Source organism: Strix aluco, chromosome 10 (genome assembly GCF_031877795.1).
Source record: "Strix aluco isolate bStrAlu1 chromosome 10, bStrAlu1.hap1, whole genome shotgun sequence".
Classification (NCBI taxonomy): Eukaryota; Metazoa; Chordata; class Aves; order Strigiformes; family Strigidae; genus Strix; species Strix aluco.
In genome coordinates this window covers 28923237-28940368 of record NC_133940.1, presented here as the reverse complement: position 1 = coordinate 28940368, position 17132 = coordinate 28923237, and the positions used below count along the sequence as shown (strand labels likewise).

The 17132-nt window shown below is 46.9% G+C and overlaps 1 protein-coding gene across 1 annotated transcript; it reads right to left on the bottom strand.

The window, feature by feature from the left end:
• Window positions 1–1185: 1185 nt before the first annotated feature.
• LOC141927668 (heat shock factor protein 3-like) lies at window positions 1186–17037 on the bottom strand. The gene is made up of 13 exons (XM_074834910.1): window positions 16881–17037; window positions 15620–15728; window positions 13830–13957; window positions 11096–11220; window positions 10145–10220; window positions 9363–9424; window positions 8822–8903; window positions 8413–8546; window positions 7323–7568; window positions 6106–6211; window positions 5486–5551; window positions 4246–4312; window positions 1186–3726 (listed from the first exon to the last, which is right to left on the bottom strand). Exons 1-13 carry the CDS (start codon window positions 17004–17006, stop codon window positions 3395–3397), a joined length of 1659 nt encoding a protein of 552 aa, XP_074691011.1. The 5' UTR covers window positions 17007–17037; the 3' UTR covers window positions 1186–3394.
• Between the last annotated feature and the right edge of the window lie 95 nt (window positions 17038–17132).

Below are 17132 nucleotides of genomic sequence, written 5' to 3'. Positions count from 1 at the left end.
TTCTACTCTATTTCATATTTACTGCTGAGTATGCTTTTTTTCCCCCTTCTGTTTTTTAATTCCACTTTTTAAAAAAAGTTTCCTTTGTTTCTTTTTATTCCTAAGCGGCTGTTCTTCCTCTTTCCCTCCGGGCATTGCTTTCTAAATAGTAAGTTTTAACATGCACATTACATACAGAATCACAGAATCATCTCGGCTGGAAAAGCCCTTGAAGCTCCTCCAGTCCAACCATGAACCTCACCCTGACCGTTCCCAACTCCACCAGATCCCTCAGCGCTGGGTCAACCCGACTCTTCAACCCCTCCAGGGATGGGGACTCCCCCCCTGCCCTGGGCAGCCCATTCCAACGCCCAACAACCCCTTCTGCAAAGAAATCCTTCCTAAGAGCCAGTCTGACCCTGCCCTGGCGCAGCTTGAGGCCATTCCCTCTTGGCCTGCCGCTGGGTCCTTGGCTCAAGAGACTCATCCCCCCTCTCTGCACCCTCCTGTCAGGGAGTTGCAGAGGGCCATGAGGTCTCCCCTCAGCCTCCTCTTCTCCAGACTAAACCCCCCCAGTTCCCTCAGCCGCTCCCCATCAGACCTGTGCTCCAGACCCTGCACCAGCTCCGTTGCCCTTCTCTGGACACGCTCGAGTCATTCAATGGCCTTTTTGGAGTGACGGGCCCAAAACTGAAGCCACTCATCGAGGTGCGGCCTCACCAGTGCCGAGTACAGGGGTGAGATCCCTTCCCTGTCCCTGCTGGCCACACTAGTGCTGATACAAGCCAGGATACCATTGGCCTTCTTGGCCACCTGGGCACACTGATGGCTCCTGTTCAGCCAGCTGTCAATCAACACCCCCAGGTCCCTCTCTGAAGCTGGTGCTTTTACTACACACAATTTTCATGTATACATAAAACAAACATATACATAAACACCCAAAGCCAACCCAGCCCTACGCCATCAGTCCCATTCCCAAAAGCTTTGACTCCGTGGTGTGTTTAAACCTCCTTTTTCCACAGGCTGAAAGTTCTGAAAACCGGAGCCAGGCTAACCTTGGCATTTCAGTTATTTCTGAACCAGCAGCAGCTGTGTAATGAGATCCCCCAGCACACATCTCCTTTTTAGAAAATTCAGTAAACAGGTTTGGGAAGTATTGGCACACACAGGAACACACACAAAAAGAATGTACATGAAACAGAGTAATGGTTTTGCAATTCTTGGGTTTAATTACTTCAGTATGTGGGTTTGTCTTACTATTCAGCCTTCCCCTTTCCAGTGCAATCTTTCTTAGGAAACCTGCATAAACACTTTTCCTAGACCAGTACATAAACCAGACACACATGTACATGTTTTTATTTGCAGTTTTCTTAAGCCTTGGTTTCTTAATTTCTTAAGAGAGAAAGCATTTTAAAAAACTATTATGCAATCAGATCAAATATCTGATGGTGAGATGCACTGAGATCAGAGGGCTCCACGATGGAAGAACATGACTAATCCATAACAGGAACTACCCTTCAGTCTAACCTGTTCAGGAAGTGAGTTACAGAAGATCAGCCTCAGAGAACGCTGCTGTCCACACCGTGCTGTCAAAACAGCAGAAGAAAAGTCTGTTTTTTTTACTGATTTACTCTTGGCAAAACTGAGGCCTTTGGGAAGAAATTTAAAAAAAAACAGAACCCAAGACAGATACACAATTCATTCATTTCCCCCTCTCCCTTTAGCTCATGAAAACTTGAGACTATTCAGCCCTTTGTCTCAAGAAGTAAGCAAAAGAAAGACTAGAAAAGGGTAGAGTAAGACGTACTGGACAAAAGGCAATTCAAAAGATACAAACACAAAGGGTCATGAGGTGAAGAGCAGTTACAGAAGCACGGGAATAAAATGACACTGTGAAGGCATTACACGTATACACACACTCAGTAGCAAGATCCTCCTCTGCAACTCAAAGATTTGACAATGAAGCACAAATCCAATTAAGTAACACCAGCACAGACAACATGCATTACCTAGTAGGCTTCAGAATATCAAATTACCTTGGGTTCTTGAATATAAAAGAAGTAAAATCTTACTACTTCAGAAACTTTGGAGAGAACAAAGCCTGTAGGTAGACTGAATTCCTAAAACTGAAAAAATTTTCAAGAAATTGTGCTGGTAGGAAATATCCCATGACATTATATAACGGGTTTTCTACCCGCCTCCAGGCCTCCTCTTCAGTTCTGTACTGCTACAGCAAATTTCAAGTTTGTGTGGGTTAGTGGCAGACGGCTACAAACTTGGTATCAGCGAAGGAGAACTTGCTATTGCGCTCGCACCAGGGGCTGCTCAAAGACGTCAGGAAAACAGCACAGAAAGGAATTCTGGGGAGAGATTTTTTGAGTAAGCAGACACTAGTTTTTGTAATCTGCTGTCAAAGGACTCAAACGCATCTAGCTAATTTAGCTTTAAGATTCCAAAAGCAGCAAATGCAGCACGAAGTCCAGTGCTCGTACAGGGTTTGGTGAACAAGCAGCTACTGCAAGCAGAAGAGAAACGTTAACATCATGTCCTACGTCAGTGCAGGTTACCCCATGGCTCCTGTTTTTCTCTCCCCTCTCATTTTAAGGGCAGCTGCTGGACTTTGCTAGACATGAATCAGTTCTTCTCAAAATTTCTGAGGACACGTGAGCTGTGAGCGAGGTGCAAGTTACCCGAGAAGAGCTGCCATGCAATGTGCATGAGAAAGCAGCATTACACAGGGTGGCGAGCACTTCCTACCACAATATCAACAGCCCGTGGCAATGGATGCGTGTTAGCATGTTAAAAACTAACATTCCACAGTTAAAATGTAATTTTCCATAGGAAAAATGTTGCCTGTACCTAGGAGCAAATCTAGGAGTAGAGCGCAGACGCAAACAATTGTAGCCACAAACTATCAAAAAAGAAATCTCAAATTAAAAACAAAATTTTAAAAAAATCTTAAATTCCAAACAGCAGACAAGCCACCTATTGAACAGGCTCTCAAAGAGTAAAACCCACGTTTAAAATATTACACACATTACTATCCGGTCAACCAAAAAAAAACCAACCCCAACCAAAACCAAACCAACAAATACACCCAGCTAAACTTTACAAACAGGATACAAACAGATTTTCTCTTGCAATAAGGATATCAGATAAAAAGTCATGGAATACACTGCAGTATGTTTACAGGGATGTTGCTCTTCCCCTCCACCCAGTGCCTTCACTCCCACCAGCTCTTTTGAGCTTGTTTTCAGTTTTTCCAGACGTGCTCTTTGCTTGCAGAAAGAGAACTTTTGCCTACACGGAACACGACACCCAGGAAGCAGGTGAGGAGAGAGGTCAAACTTCTCGCTGATCCATTCCTTCGTTATCTGTCTCACATCACTAAGCCAGTCGCAGGTGTCATGTGAGCTCAAGAAGTTTCTATCTCAGAGGCCTCTTCTATGAAGTTAGCAACAGGACTGAGGAGGAGGAGTGGAAACAGTTTATACTCTCCATTGCCATCTTCCGAGAGCAGAGGGGGATCCCCCACGCCCAGAGCATCCAGAGGCTCGGCCTGGCTTGCTGGAGCTGCCCCTGGCAGGACAGATCCACTGCCTGACGGAGGATGAAGAGCAGGTTTCTCCTCCAGGGAGGGCAGTAGAAGGTCTTTCGGATCCTCCATCTTCCCTGCAGCTTCGCTTGAAGGCAATTCTTCAAATAATGAAAGCAGAGGGTTGGCCCTGTACTGTATCAGCTGCATATCTGAGGGAAAACAAACAGTTTAAACACCAGGCACCCGTGTCACGTAAGTCTTAAAGACAGGGAAAACTGGAGAGGCTGCTTCAAAACCTGGTTCACTACGGCAAACCACACAGCTGGGCTCTGACAGACTACAGGCACAGCTGGGGAGGGGAGCTCAGGCTCAGTGCAAGCCCCAGGACAGGCAGCAGCACGAGGGGGTGACACGGGCAGCGCTGCACCAGCAGGGCCACAGCCCATGGGGAGATACCCCCCGAGGACACCTGCAGCTCTGCTCCCCGCTGCCACACTGCCACGTGTCAGAGAAAGGGAAGGTAACACCAACACGGGGCACAGGATGGGGCCTCTTCGGATTGAGGCACAGCTTCATCCAGATCAGTGAAACATTCCAACCTTCACAAAAATGTTAAGCCCAGACCAAAGGAGGAGATAAACTGTATTACAGGCTACTAAAATTCCATTTCAACACAGTTTTGGAAGAGTCTGGAACTGCCACAGCTCTCAGTTCTCCTTCCTGCTCACCTTTGCTTCCTGCTGTTTCTCTCTCACTTGCTCCCAGATCTTCAGTGCTCTCTGCCAAGTTTGCAATCTGAAGCAAAATGGACAGAGAGAAGACAGAAAGCTTAACATCATCAAAAGCAGCAAAACCCAAGCCTTCATCAACTGGTTAGCAAAATTAAAGGGGAAAGGAGGAGGGAAGAGAAATGAAACAGTTGACCAATGAGGCCATTGTTGCACATGAGGGCCAGCAAACAGGAGCTCAGAAGAAGACATGGTGAAACACAGACTAAACTTACTAAAGCCAAACAAGCTTCTGACTAGCAAATATTTATTTTACCTTCTAAACCAGAAGCTTTATTATATTCTTATTGGAATATTATATTTTTATTGGAATGACACTGCTAAACATGATTTCGTCAATATAATTATACTTTGCAAGCACTGCTTGAACACAGCTTCATTTTACCTCAGTTGTGGTCTAAGCTCTTATGACTGGGAAGTCCTTGTTTAAATATAATTTCAGGACTACAAAATAAATGACAGTTGCAAGGGTTTGTTTTTTCTTTTTTTTTTTTAAACAGGAGTCAGTTTTAGGAACTGGACCAAGAGAAGTAAATTTGCACTGAACTTTTGTATATCCTCTGAGGAAATTCCATACAGCATGTTCAGAACAAATACAGTGTATTGCATTATAATCTTCATTTAGTACTTCAGCCTTCAGACAGACTGAAGACACACAGTCTCATCCGAACTATAACCCCAGACCTAGTTACTACTTGGCTAAAAGACATCCTGGGAATCCCTGAGGCTATTTGAAACCAAGAAACTGTTCTCACACACTTAGACCAGAAAAAGACAAGATTTTCTACCCTCCTCATTCTAAACAGAAGGTACAGAAGAGATAGGAAAAAAAAAATTCCTCAGTACAGACAGCTGATTCAACTGACACCAGTTTGATTCCCTCTTCCTTCTGTTCTCAGGTGTATTCAGGAAGCAAACATTCACAGCAAACTGACAGTTCAAATCAGCCCATGAGTGTATTACTGCAGCTAGGAATGCAAGACTTGAAATTATCTCGAGAACCCTCTTAAATTCATATATGCTAACAGTGATAGCTGAGACACTGTCAGCAGTAGCAGATAAAACGGCAGTTCCATCCTGTGCTGTCAGTCCAGCCCCCACCCTCCAACTGCATCAGTCAGAGTTCAGCTCTCAACATCGCGTTAACCCTCCCCATCATAGGAGCAACTCTTACTCTTACATTTTCCATACCAGGGCAAGTTTCCATCAAGCTCATATCCAGGGCTGGCAGCTCAGGATTAAGTGTCTGAAAACAAAACCAGACGATATGTCATATAACATGGTTCTTAAAACTCCAGAGAGCTCCTGAAAGGACAGCAGGATCCAGCACACGGCTCCATCCACTGAAGCCAATGGAAGGCGGCTCCTCGCAGGCCCCCGGCAGGGTACCCACCTGCAGCCTCGGGCAGGACAGCAGGAGAAAAGGACACCCTATTTCCCAGTCATTCCAGGTCTATGGCTGAGTTTCATTCCATATCATAAAGCATAATCAAACACATAATCAGGATGTGATGGTATGTGACAAAGACTTGAGAAGAAGAAAGTTGAATTTTTTCCCTTTTTTTTCTCCCCCTTGAGTTATGTGTAACAGAAATACTATATGAACTGAAAAAGGCTCTCAATGTTACCTTGTACATTGTTAGGCTCCTACAATGACTATGTATTATTCTATCCATAACAATTTGCTTTCCAGGATTTTCTCCCCTCTTGACCATTACAACATGGAATAAATCAGTAAAATTTTGTAATGCAACCTAAGCAGTAGTTTTCAGAAATCAGAAAAAGTGGAAAGACACTCACATCACTGAAAGCTTCAGAACCAAAGTTATACTGCTTCCCAGATAGCATTGCTTGAAGCTCTTCAAGGCTGGCATCAATGCAATTAAGAAAATCCTGAATTTCTTCTCTAAAAAGACAAAATGATACAGTACTGTAAGAAACAGTTGGCAGTTAGGGCCTTCTTTTACACGACAAGGCAGAAAAAAACCTCTTAGAAATGATCTGCTGACCTCTCAGTTCTCACAGCTGTGGGGCAAGACGAGAGCCAGACTAGGTCACATGTACTGACAGGACAAGGGGTAGCGGCTTCAAACTGAGAGACTAGATCTAAGGCAGAAATTCTTCCCTGTGAGGGTGGTGAGGCCCTGGCACAGGTTGCACAGAGAAGCTGTGGCTGCCCCCCCCGCCCCCCCCGGAAGGGTTCAAGGCCAGGCTGGATGGGGCTTTGGGCAACCTGGGCTAGTGGAAGGTGTCCCTGCCCAGGGCAGGGGGTGGGACTGGATGGGCTTTAAGGTCCCTTCCCACCCAAACCCTCCTCTGATTCTGTGATATTACAGGGCCTTCAGACCACACTGAGTGCTGTGACGCATCCTCTCAGTACTTCATACCAGGTTAACCACAGCAGAAGAGCTGTCGGGACAAAGAACTAGAGTTTGTTCCCTGCTGCAGCTCACGCTGTGGCAGCGGCAGAGCTGAGGGGCAGCGCAGAGCTGGGAGCTGCCCGAGCAGCAGTGCTGCTGAGCGAGACCACAGCCTGCGTGGTTCTGATCCCAGCGTGAGTCTGGTCTGACCACGCGAAGGGAAGCGAACCCTTGCAGAAACGAGGGGCAAAGGAAGCAACAGCATCAGACTGCCACTGACAGAAACCCTCATCCAGTGCTCAGAAGCAGAGCAGCCGTGGTGCCCTCCTGAGATCACCGCCCCCCTCCCTCTGCTGTTTGGCGGCACTGGCAGCGCCCACAGCTCCGGGACGTGACAGTGACCCTGCCAAGCCCTGGCCTGAGGCGTCGGGCAGCAGACAGCCCAGTGCCACAGCTCTGACAGACAAGCTTGCTCCGCTCTTCCGGTATGATGCTAACGACCTTTTCCAGACCTACTAACAAAGGGGCAGAAACTGCAGTTCATCAACGACATTTGAAAAGCTAATTCACTACGTTCTGCTGAACACAGCCTCTAAAACTTTGATAGGATCCCACAAGATGATGACAGCGTAACAGTTTCCAGAAGCAAGTTAATACCTGTCCAGTAAAGGATCATTTTGGTTTCCAGAGTTGTTCTCATTCAAGATGGAGTCAATCACAGACACGGGGTCTTCTGGAGCATTAGGCTGCGCAGTATGGAGTTCCACAGCAACGTTGCCTGTGTCACTGCACTTGCTGACATCGTTTCTATGAACTGGTGGGTTAGGTTCTGCACAGTTTAACTCATTTGGTTGCGCTACTTGACAAAGAGGTAAGCCAGGATCCAGAGCTGCCTGTGTCTCCCTAAAACATGACCCAAAGAGAAACAGCACACAGGAGAATTCACCACTTGTATTACTACTCATTCCAAGTTTATCTCAAATCTTAATATCCAATAAGGTCAAGGCAGTCAAGGGTTCAGCCAACCAACTGGTCTTTAGAAAAGGAAGAAAAGTGCCTTCCTAAAGGCAGATGAAGAATCTCTTATTACAGCTTATACAGATAGCACGTATCAGAGCAAAACACCCCATTTTGCCAGGCTAAAAGCAGCAAAATAGCATATGGAAATTAGGCAGGATGGAAAATCCAAACATTGCGTCTCTAGAAATAAAAGATTCCAAATTGGTCCATAATTCACTCTGGAATGTTAACAACTAAATGGGTTTTCACAGGAATCTGATGCCACACAAAAGAATGCCTTCCCTTCAGTTGTGCTTAGCACAACATTGGCGAGAGTAGGACTGAAACTGGAGATAAAACTATACATCTTGCTTTGTTTCTTAGTAACCTATCTACATTTTGGATCGTTTATTAGTAACCTATATATGCATTCAGGTCCCTGTTCAGTTGAAAAGTTAAGTACGTGCTTATTTGTTGAACAGACAGAGAAGCCTCAGCAAATTAAACTCCAAGTGCCAATCAGCCTGACAGGGCTGTGGGCACTCCTGACGCGACAGGAGCTCTCGAAAGGCTTTGCTGGCCATGCCCAGGGCTACAGGCTGTAGAAAAGACAGCCTACAAACTGGCCTGTCATGCACTAACAGAGCTAAAATTCAGAGAGGCTGCTGCCCAGAATTCATGTGGATCACTTACACTGACATAACTACCTAGTTAACAACCTAAGCATAACTGCATCCTTCCAGTGTACCTGGCTCTGCCACTCGTGTGTGCCACGGCAAGGAGGCCGTCGGTGGCACTTTCCAGGGTGTCAGTGATATCTCGAATGATGAGACCTGTGCCATTTCCACCCTCGCCATCTGCGTCGTGTTCAGAAAAAGACATCTGCAGGGTACAGCAAACAGAATGAGTGTACCAAAAGGTCCGACTTTTTGACGTTGAAGCTCCATTCTTCTTGCAGCTTCTATCTCCTGTTCAGATTTCATCTGTGACCAGTTGTGCCGATTTGCATGATTTTACAGAGCAATACTTTAAAGATGCCCGCTTCAACATGGAGTGCACGTGACTGTCAGATTAGGGTATTAGCAGTTATAAGGAAGACTGAGATCCCTGCCTGTCACCCTGCCCAGCCCACGGTCTCCCTCCCTGGGAACACTTACCGCCTGGCCGCTCTCCACGGGGATGCGAACATACTGTCGGCTGTACTTGGAGGGTGAAGCACCTGCAGCATCCGTTAGAGACCTGAGACAAAATATGGCTTTAGCCAATAGCTCTGCAGTGAAAGGCTGCAGCAATGCCAAATACATGCAGCGAGAGCAAGAACAACCATTCCTCCACTTCTAAGAAAACTGGCTTTTTAGAAATGTTTTTAGTAAGTGTACTGTAGACAGGCAGCATTCTAAACCTGCTTTTTGTTTTGAGTCAGTCACATTTGCACATTTTGAAAGAGTTACCATTTCTGATGACTGTGCCCTTCGAAATTTAAAAGGTATAATATATTCTCTTCCCACCCATTTTTTTATTAATAAGAGGAAACCTTTATTCCATGCTTTTTTCAACTTCCATCAGCTTTCTCAAGTTTGAATATACAAGTGATAAACACATTCTTCATACACTTTAAGAAAAGTATCTTGTTTCTAGCAGCTGATTTATCCCTATAATTCACATCTGACACTGATTTGTGACCTATCCAGTAATTACCTTTTTCTTTTGACCCCAAGAATGTAATTTCCTCGCATCAAACTTAGGATAAATTGAAGAATCTAAAAAGGAAAAACAAAAAAACAAAACAAGTGGTCAACATAGCAATCCTAGCAAATTATTAATTCAGATTTTACTACAAAATGATGTAGTTATGCAATAGAAATTAATAGGTACATTAAAAATTCATTTGCGTTCACATCTTAAAAAGCAAAATTATAGTTACAAATGGCATTGAAAAATTATCCCACTTGGACAGGTTTGTTTTTTTTAAAATGTAACACCACAGGTCACTAGAGGATTCCAGACCAGAAACAGCTGAGGGATAAACCAAAGAAAATTTGTTCCAGTGCAGAAGCTCCTACAGTTTCTGGGCTCCAAGATGACTTCTTGAGTGGTCTAAGTCTGTCTTGGTCCAAGATCCTTCACAGACTCCATCCATGTGCCTGCAATCTCTCATTTAGGCTCCTGTTACCATGCACTACCATGCACCACGTTTACCCCAGGTCCGCTTGATTTACTGATTTCTCTCCAAATAAGATTCACTGATATTTCAAACACAATGAAATCCTTTTTACTACGACTTTTCCTTAGTCTTTTGCTCGTGGTTCTTTGCTGTGCTACTTCTGGGACACTCAGGAACTGTGAACGTTTTCTTTATGCTGTATTAATATAGCCTGTTCAGCTCTGTGTCATTTGTCATTCTACATAAGCAAAGAATGCCATCAGGTGTCACCGAGGCAGGAGCAAGGGTGGTGGCACTGAAGAGGCTGCAAGGGTACCTTAGACAGCAGCTTCTGTTGTTGACTGTGCTTCTGCCTTAGAACTGCCACTTCTTTCCACAGGGCCTTATTTTCTCTGCAATGCAGAATAAATCAGAAGACAGAGGATGAACAGAGTTTACTTTATATGCTTTAGTTTTACAGCTTTCAAGCTTTCACAGTACCTTGCAGGACCAATGGCAACATTCTTCTGTGGATAACTAACAACCAGTTAAGCCAATCCACTAGTATAAACTCTGGGTTAAGTTAACTCCATTTTCCATCAGGCAGGCCCAAACACTCACTAATAAGGATATTCTCATCCTCTGCTGCTCCAGCAATAATCTCGATCTGAAGTATTCCTTCAAAGCCTCAAAGCCTTAGAATAAAGACTTGGTTTTTGGAAACAGGCGTAACACAGACCATCTCGGAACAGTTTCAGAGTTTGTGTTTGAGGGTTTTTTGTTTTGTTTGTTTGTTTTTTTTAAAAGGAACAGAGGGAGTGGAGTGAAGGTACCTCCTGAACTCTGGTTGATACCTGCTTGCATACCAGTGATCTCAATGAATCACCAGTGCCCACATGAAAAGGATCTGAGGGAACAGAGATGAGGACGTGCGAAGTACACTTCCAATTAGAAAGAAAACCGAAGACTAACTCTCCCTCACTGCATCTAACCGTGTTTTGTGTTTAGGAAAGGAAATGCTTTCATTGCCCTAAAAAACTACTACAGGTGATGGCACCCAAAATGAAATCTCAAGATAGTCAACAAACTCCCAGTCTTAATCTCTGGTCTGCAACTGAATTATAAAAACAAACAAGATTCAGAATGTTGTGTGGGGTGGAATGGGCATTCTTAGAAAAAATTATAGCTTCACTTGTTTCCAGTTCAAACAAAACCCACATTTAGAGTCAAGTTCCATTAGATATAGCAACACTCAGCGTAAAGTGCCTCTGAAAGGGACAGAGTCTACCTCTTCATGTTAGCCAGCCTGACATCCATGTTGTTCTGCTGCTCTCTCATCTCCTGGACTTCAGAGAGCACTTTGTGCAAATCCTCTGTACAGACCTTGAGATCCTCAGTCCTTACTGCAGACACCTGAAAGAGGAGCAGGTTACACATGCTTTACTAACAGTGCCTTGCATACTCCCCGCCACAGGAACAGCGTAGTTAGTCTGTAGAAGAACTGGTATAAACTCCATTAAAAGCTTAGGTAATACTATAATTCTTACGTATCACAAAACACCACAACTGCCAGACAACAGTCCTTAGGACAGCCTACACTGTGTGAAAAAAAACAGCTGACAGTGCAAACCTGAGAATGGCACTTTGTAGGTGTAGACAGTAGATTCACCGTTGTAATTCATGATAAAAACCCCACCGCTGACTGAAAAGGGCCTTCCCCAGGGGTCCCCTCGGACAGGACTGGTGACAGCTTGCCCTCTAGTGTCAAAGGGCAAGACATGGGCCAGAACCGAAACACAGAACTGGTAGTGGAGTGAGAACAAGACAATCGTGTTCCTCTTAGGTGTGCGTGAATCTGCCAGTGCAGGAGTAACACATTTCTGTAAGTTACTTGGGGGGGGGGGCAGAAGGAAGGTTGATGAATCCTATGCAATTTGAAATTTTGTCCCACACCAGCTGCATTGCAGGTTCCCATATTGGTTCTCCCACTACTACCTCTGCTCAGCGACATTCCAAAGTTATGGAGACCTTCCTCCAGAAGTCAGAGTCCAGACTGCTCTTCTGCCCACAGCAGAATCCGTGAATGCCACCTCTTCAAACGATGGTGGAAGAATCATCAGAAAGCAAAAAGCTCACTCACTCTCCTCCCCACGCTTCCACATTCAAAATTTTCCAATCCCTTCACCAACTCCCTCTGTGGCGGTGGCACTGACAGCTAACATACAAGGCAGGGTTTTGAAAGAGACAGGTCTGGTGCATCACACCTCTGAACGACACATCCAGGTTTTATGGGCATAATTTTAAGAATCCTTCAGCCAAATACTGACCATAACTGAACCAAAGGGACTTGCACTAGATCACCACCAGATGTCCCTCCCCACCTGCAGCACGCTGTGATTTTTCTTCCTCTACTGAATTCCAAGGGGGAGGTGAAAGCATCTGGGGCTGGCCCGCTGAAGCGCTAGGAAACTTCTATGCAGGCTGGCTCACAGATCCTTTTCTTTTCAAAGGGATGGTCAGAAATGGACTTACAGTGTTATAAAATAACATCCCATCACTTCCTGATGGAACAGAACGTACTGTTATGTGATCACTCCACAGAAATAACTTTCTTCAGCATGCCACCTCTCCACAGGGAAGATACCCAAAAAATGCAGATGGCAGGTGGAAACTTCAAATGCAGTCAGACTGCCTCGGAAAAAAGGGCCAAACTAAAATACTCTGCCCAAGTGCAAGGAATTGCTCTCTTCAGAGTCTCTAAGCAGATAAGGGTGTCAAGACTGAAGCACACCAGCAGAGCTGACACTACCAGGGAGAGAATAAAGGAAGTCCCACATTCAAACCTGCATTCCTGTTAGAGGCTTGAAATCCAGTTTATAGCAAGTACTGAAATAGGACTCTGTTCCAGACAGCAAAAGAACAAGAAAAATAGGGGACATTTGGAAAAAATCACTAACATTTCCTGTGCAACAAAGAATATTCAACAGTTCCATGTGAACATCCCTGGCACTCACTAGAGCTTCTGTCTTTCTGTGGGGAACACTCTGCCCATCGCAGCGCTCCTGGAAAACTCGGTGCCACACACAACGCCAGTGGCCCGCGGCCAACACCCCGGCAAGCAGGTGTGCAAGCCAGGTGTGCAAGCTGTTACGGTGCCTGGGAGGGGCATAGGCCTGGCTCGGGAAGCAGCTGCATGACTACACTTATCAGCTGTGATTGGGAGCAGAGACGGCTCGGTGAAGAATCAATCAAAACACAATTGTGACTCTCAAGCCTGCCCTGCGCTTTTATGAACTCGGGCAATAGAGCTACCACATTATGGCATGCTAAAGAAAAGATTCTGCAGTTCAGGTGTCAACATGATGGATCACAATAGTCTCTTTCTCTGGCAGCCAGGATATTATGGGCTGTAATGTGCCAACAGAGGATAAATATCTGTGCAGAAACAGGTCAGACAAGACCCGAATGTACAACAGAAAACTGGAAAGCACTAATAAAGATGTAGCTTAGTGGCAACACCGTTTTGGAGGAGCAATGTAATTTATGCAAACATATGCAATGTAATTTATGCAATGTAATTTATGCATGTATGCCCAAGTCAACCGATTACTGATGCCTTCGCTAATTTTCAGTGAGCACCAACTGGGAATGTATTTTCTTTTACTTCTTTCACCTTGTGACTCTTTCCAACTCTGCTATGCTGGCAGAATTGAAGACCGTGCCAAGCTGTAGGTGGGTATATGAACTCTCTGTGGAAAAGGGGCTCCAGTCTGACAGCTACGAAGAGCGTGGTCTGACTGCCGGGCACTGTTAAACAGCAGCAAGGCGTGTTTGTCTAAGAGCTGGCATGGGGAGGCCAAGCCGAGCATCAGCGTGACATTCAGGAGGGAGTTAGTGGTGTGCATCATGATGCACAACCTTGGTTCCCATGGAATTTGTTGGCTGCAAAGGGTCTGAAACCCCCAGACACGCTCTTGACAAACTCCTTTTCGTAACCAAGCAAACACATTCCTAGACCGTACCTTGCGCTTGATGTTCTCCAGTAAGTGTGCCTTCCCTTGCTTGAAGAAAGGGTGCTGGAACTCAATGACTGAGCTTTTCTCTGCTGTGATCATACCATTCTCCAGAGCAATCACCTTCCTGAAGCCATCTGTGGAGAGGCAGTAACAAGGTCAATTCTTTCAGTGCAAAGCTGACTGTTACAACACACAGCTAAAGAAAACCCCACGGCTACTGCAATACCTACAGCTCTACAGTGGCTGGGAGCAGAAGCCATGAGAAACAGCCAAAGCAGCTTCTCTTTGGTGCTCAATGATCTGACTGCTCTGATCTTCACAGCTGGAGAACACATCCAGAACACTATCTAATGACCTTGCAGGCTGTGCGAACAGCTTGCACGGCAGAGGCCAGCTAGTGTCCGCAAGCGAGACAGCGATGTCCAAATAATCACAGAAGTCAGTTAGAAATGAGATTTATTAGGACATCTTGAATATAGCCTTGTCTCTGTGGAAGCCGCAGATCGGCGCACCATCCCTTTCATGCCTATAATCCCAGACAACTACATATCAAAACACGTGCTGTCGTGTACCACCAGGGTCTCCAGAATAAAGTAAGGAAGAGAAGTTAAGTCTCAGCCTATGCTAACACACACAGAGTACTTTCTCCATACCAGGCTGCCTGTATGAAATAAGACATTGCCAGCTGTTCCATCACCACTTCAAGTACTGCAGGGTACAGATGCAAAATACAGTGAACAGACCAATCTATACCTCTCCTGGTTCCAGTTTTTAACATAGTTACCATATTCCAGTTTCACTGCACCCCAACAGCGCTATCACTAGAAAACTTTACTTGGAGCTAGGAGAGACGCGTCTGGTGGGAAAAGGCGGCTGCCACCGCACTGCCTGTCTCTACAGGAATATCTGCATTGTAGCATTCACCCTCGCTACAAGGCAACTGGCAGTGGTTTGTTTGTGTTATCCTTTGACACTCAGGTGAATGGAGTCTCAACACTCCACACAAACAGCAGCATCCACCCCATTTCAAGAGGCTAAACATGCCTTCTTGCTCATGTCTGACAGAATCTGAACAGGCATCAGCTCAAGAGCCCGGGCAAACCTACCGGGCCAGGCCAGAGAGTTCCTCCCCCGCGCCCTAATGGATAGTCTCACCAAGGTGGTTTGCACCTTCGCTCAGCCCATAAGCTCTCTGCTGCAAAACAACCGTTTCTGCTGTGTGCTGCAGCCCCGCCAATGGTACAACACCTCTGAATTACCCACTCACTCCAGCTGCTTTGCCTGTACAAGCTGTACACGTGCTCCGCAATGGACGCTACGTGCTGCTCACAAGTCGAGTGCAGAAAACACAATGAGAAACTTAGTCCAGCTTCACCCCTCAGCGTGACTAATCTTGTTTCAACACAGCAGTGCAGGCAGCAGCATGATCTCGGCATTTTTTCCCATGTACTAGATGCAGGGGTGTAGATGCAGCCTTTGTTCTGGGTAGGACAGATTTGCTGTTACCATTACCACTACCACTGGGGCCCAGAGGACTCCACCCACGCTTCAGGTACCACAACATGGAACAATATTTTTATGGTCGTTACTCAAAAGGACTCAGAGCTGAAACACAAAACAAGGACTAAGCCAAACTCTACTGTTATTCTTCTCTTTTGCAAAGTGAACTCAAGACCAGAATTCAGGTTTTCATGGATGAAAGACCTGCCAAGTCAATCAGTTTGTTTAAAGAAATTCAGATGGATGCCAAGTAGCGATGAACTTGGCAGAAAGAACACATAACAGCTGATGCTTACACATGTTAAGCTGTCGTATGAAGCTGGAGATGTTGTTGTGTTTGAAGTACTTGGGGAGCAGCTCCTTGGCAAACCTCTGCTCATCCAGAATGCAGAAGTTCTCACCATTCTAGGAAACAAGCAGAAACAACAGTCAGAGAACAAGCACAATTTTTCTAAGGGGTTGCTCCTAAGTCGAGCCCATAAAGCAACAGAGACAGTTCCAACAGTGGGGAAGGGCAGAGCACTTAGAGAAGGGAATTGTCTGTATGAGCAATTCTGAGCACTTGGGACTGCACTAAAAAGTTTGAATCCAAAAAGATGGTCATGTGGAACACTTCTATTGAACGGGGGATTTTTTTAAAGCCGTGAAGTTTTGATCTCAATCCAAAGAAAAATAGTTCTAAAAACACACGTATCCGCTGCTCTCTTTGTGCGCAGGAAACAAATATTGCTCGAGCACCCTGAATCCGTGCCACCGGAGGGCTTTTATCGCCCAGACGGGAGCTGCCCCGCTCTGACGAGATTCTTCCATTGTACGTATTGTGTCACCACTAAAAATAACCGAGTAACATCGCGGAGTTACTGGCAGTCCGGACAACACAGCCCAGCGGCGAGGCGGGGTAACGATGACACGCGTAGTTCCAGATTTATCACACTCTCAAGTTCAAATTTCCCGAAACCGCGCAGATCTCGGTGTCATTTTTAGGCTGTTCGCAACGCGAACGAAGATGCTGCGTTCCTCTGCGCGTTTGCCTTGGTGAAGGCCAAACCTCTGAAAAAAGGGGCGAAAGTCCCACGGATTTCAAAGTGACGGGGACAAAAACAAACGCCGCGTTGTGGCGGATGCGGTGTGCTCCGGGTGGGTTGGCCGTGCCCTGCGCCTGCGGGCGCGCGGGACCAAGGCCTGGCCTCCGCCTCGGGGAGCGAAAATTAACATTTCATGACTCCTTAAAGCGCCTTTTTCTGCTGAGCGCTTCCACTCCCACCTAACGACGCGCAATGTGAGGCTTGAACACCGGGACGCGCTCCGCCGTGCCACGCCAGGCCCCTGCCAGCCCTCGCGCGCGGTCCCAGGCGACCCCCGCAACCGGGGGGCGACTCCCGTAACCGGGGGCTCCCCCCCGCCGCCCCGGGGCTCCGCACGCGAACCCCCGCCCGGGGGCTGCCGCCACCGGGGGCCGGGCGGGGCGGGGGGTGTCTCGGGGCGCCCCGGGGGAGACAAGGGCCCCCCACCGCCGCCTGTCACGGCCGGCCCCGACCCCCCGCGGGCCCCCCTCACCCTGCTCCAGCAGATGACGTCGTCGCTCTGCGGGTCCTCTACCAGCGCCCAGAGCTTGGCCAGGAACCCCGGCACGGCGGCGCCGGAGGCGCCGGGGGCTGCGGGCAGCGCCAGCCCCTCCCGCATCCTGGGGCCGCGCCGGGCCGGGCCGGGCCGCGCTCCCGAGCGACGGGCTGGGGGGGCGGGCGGGGCCTGCGCGGCCGCCGTGACGCTGCGCGGGGCGGGGCCTCCGGCGCGAGGAAGCCCGCTCAT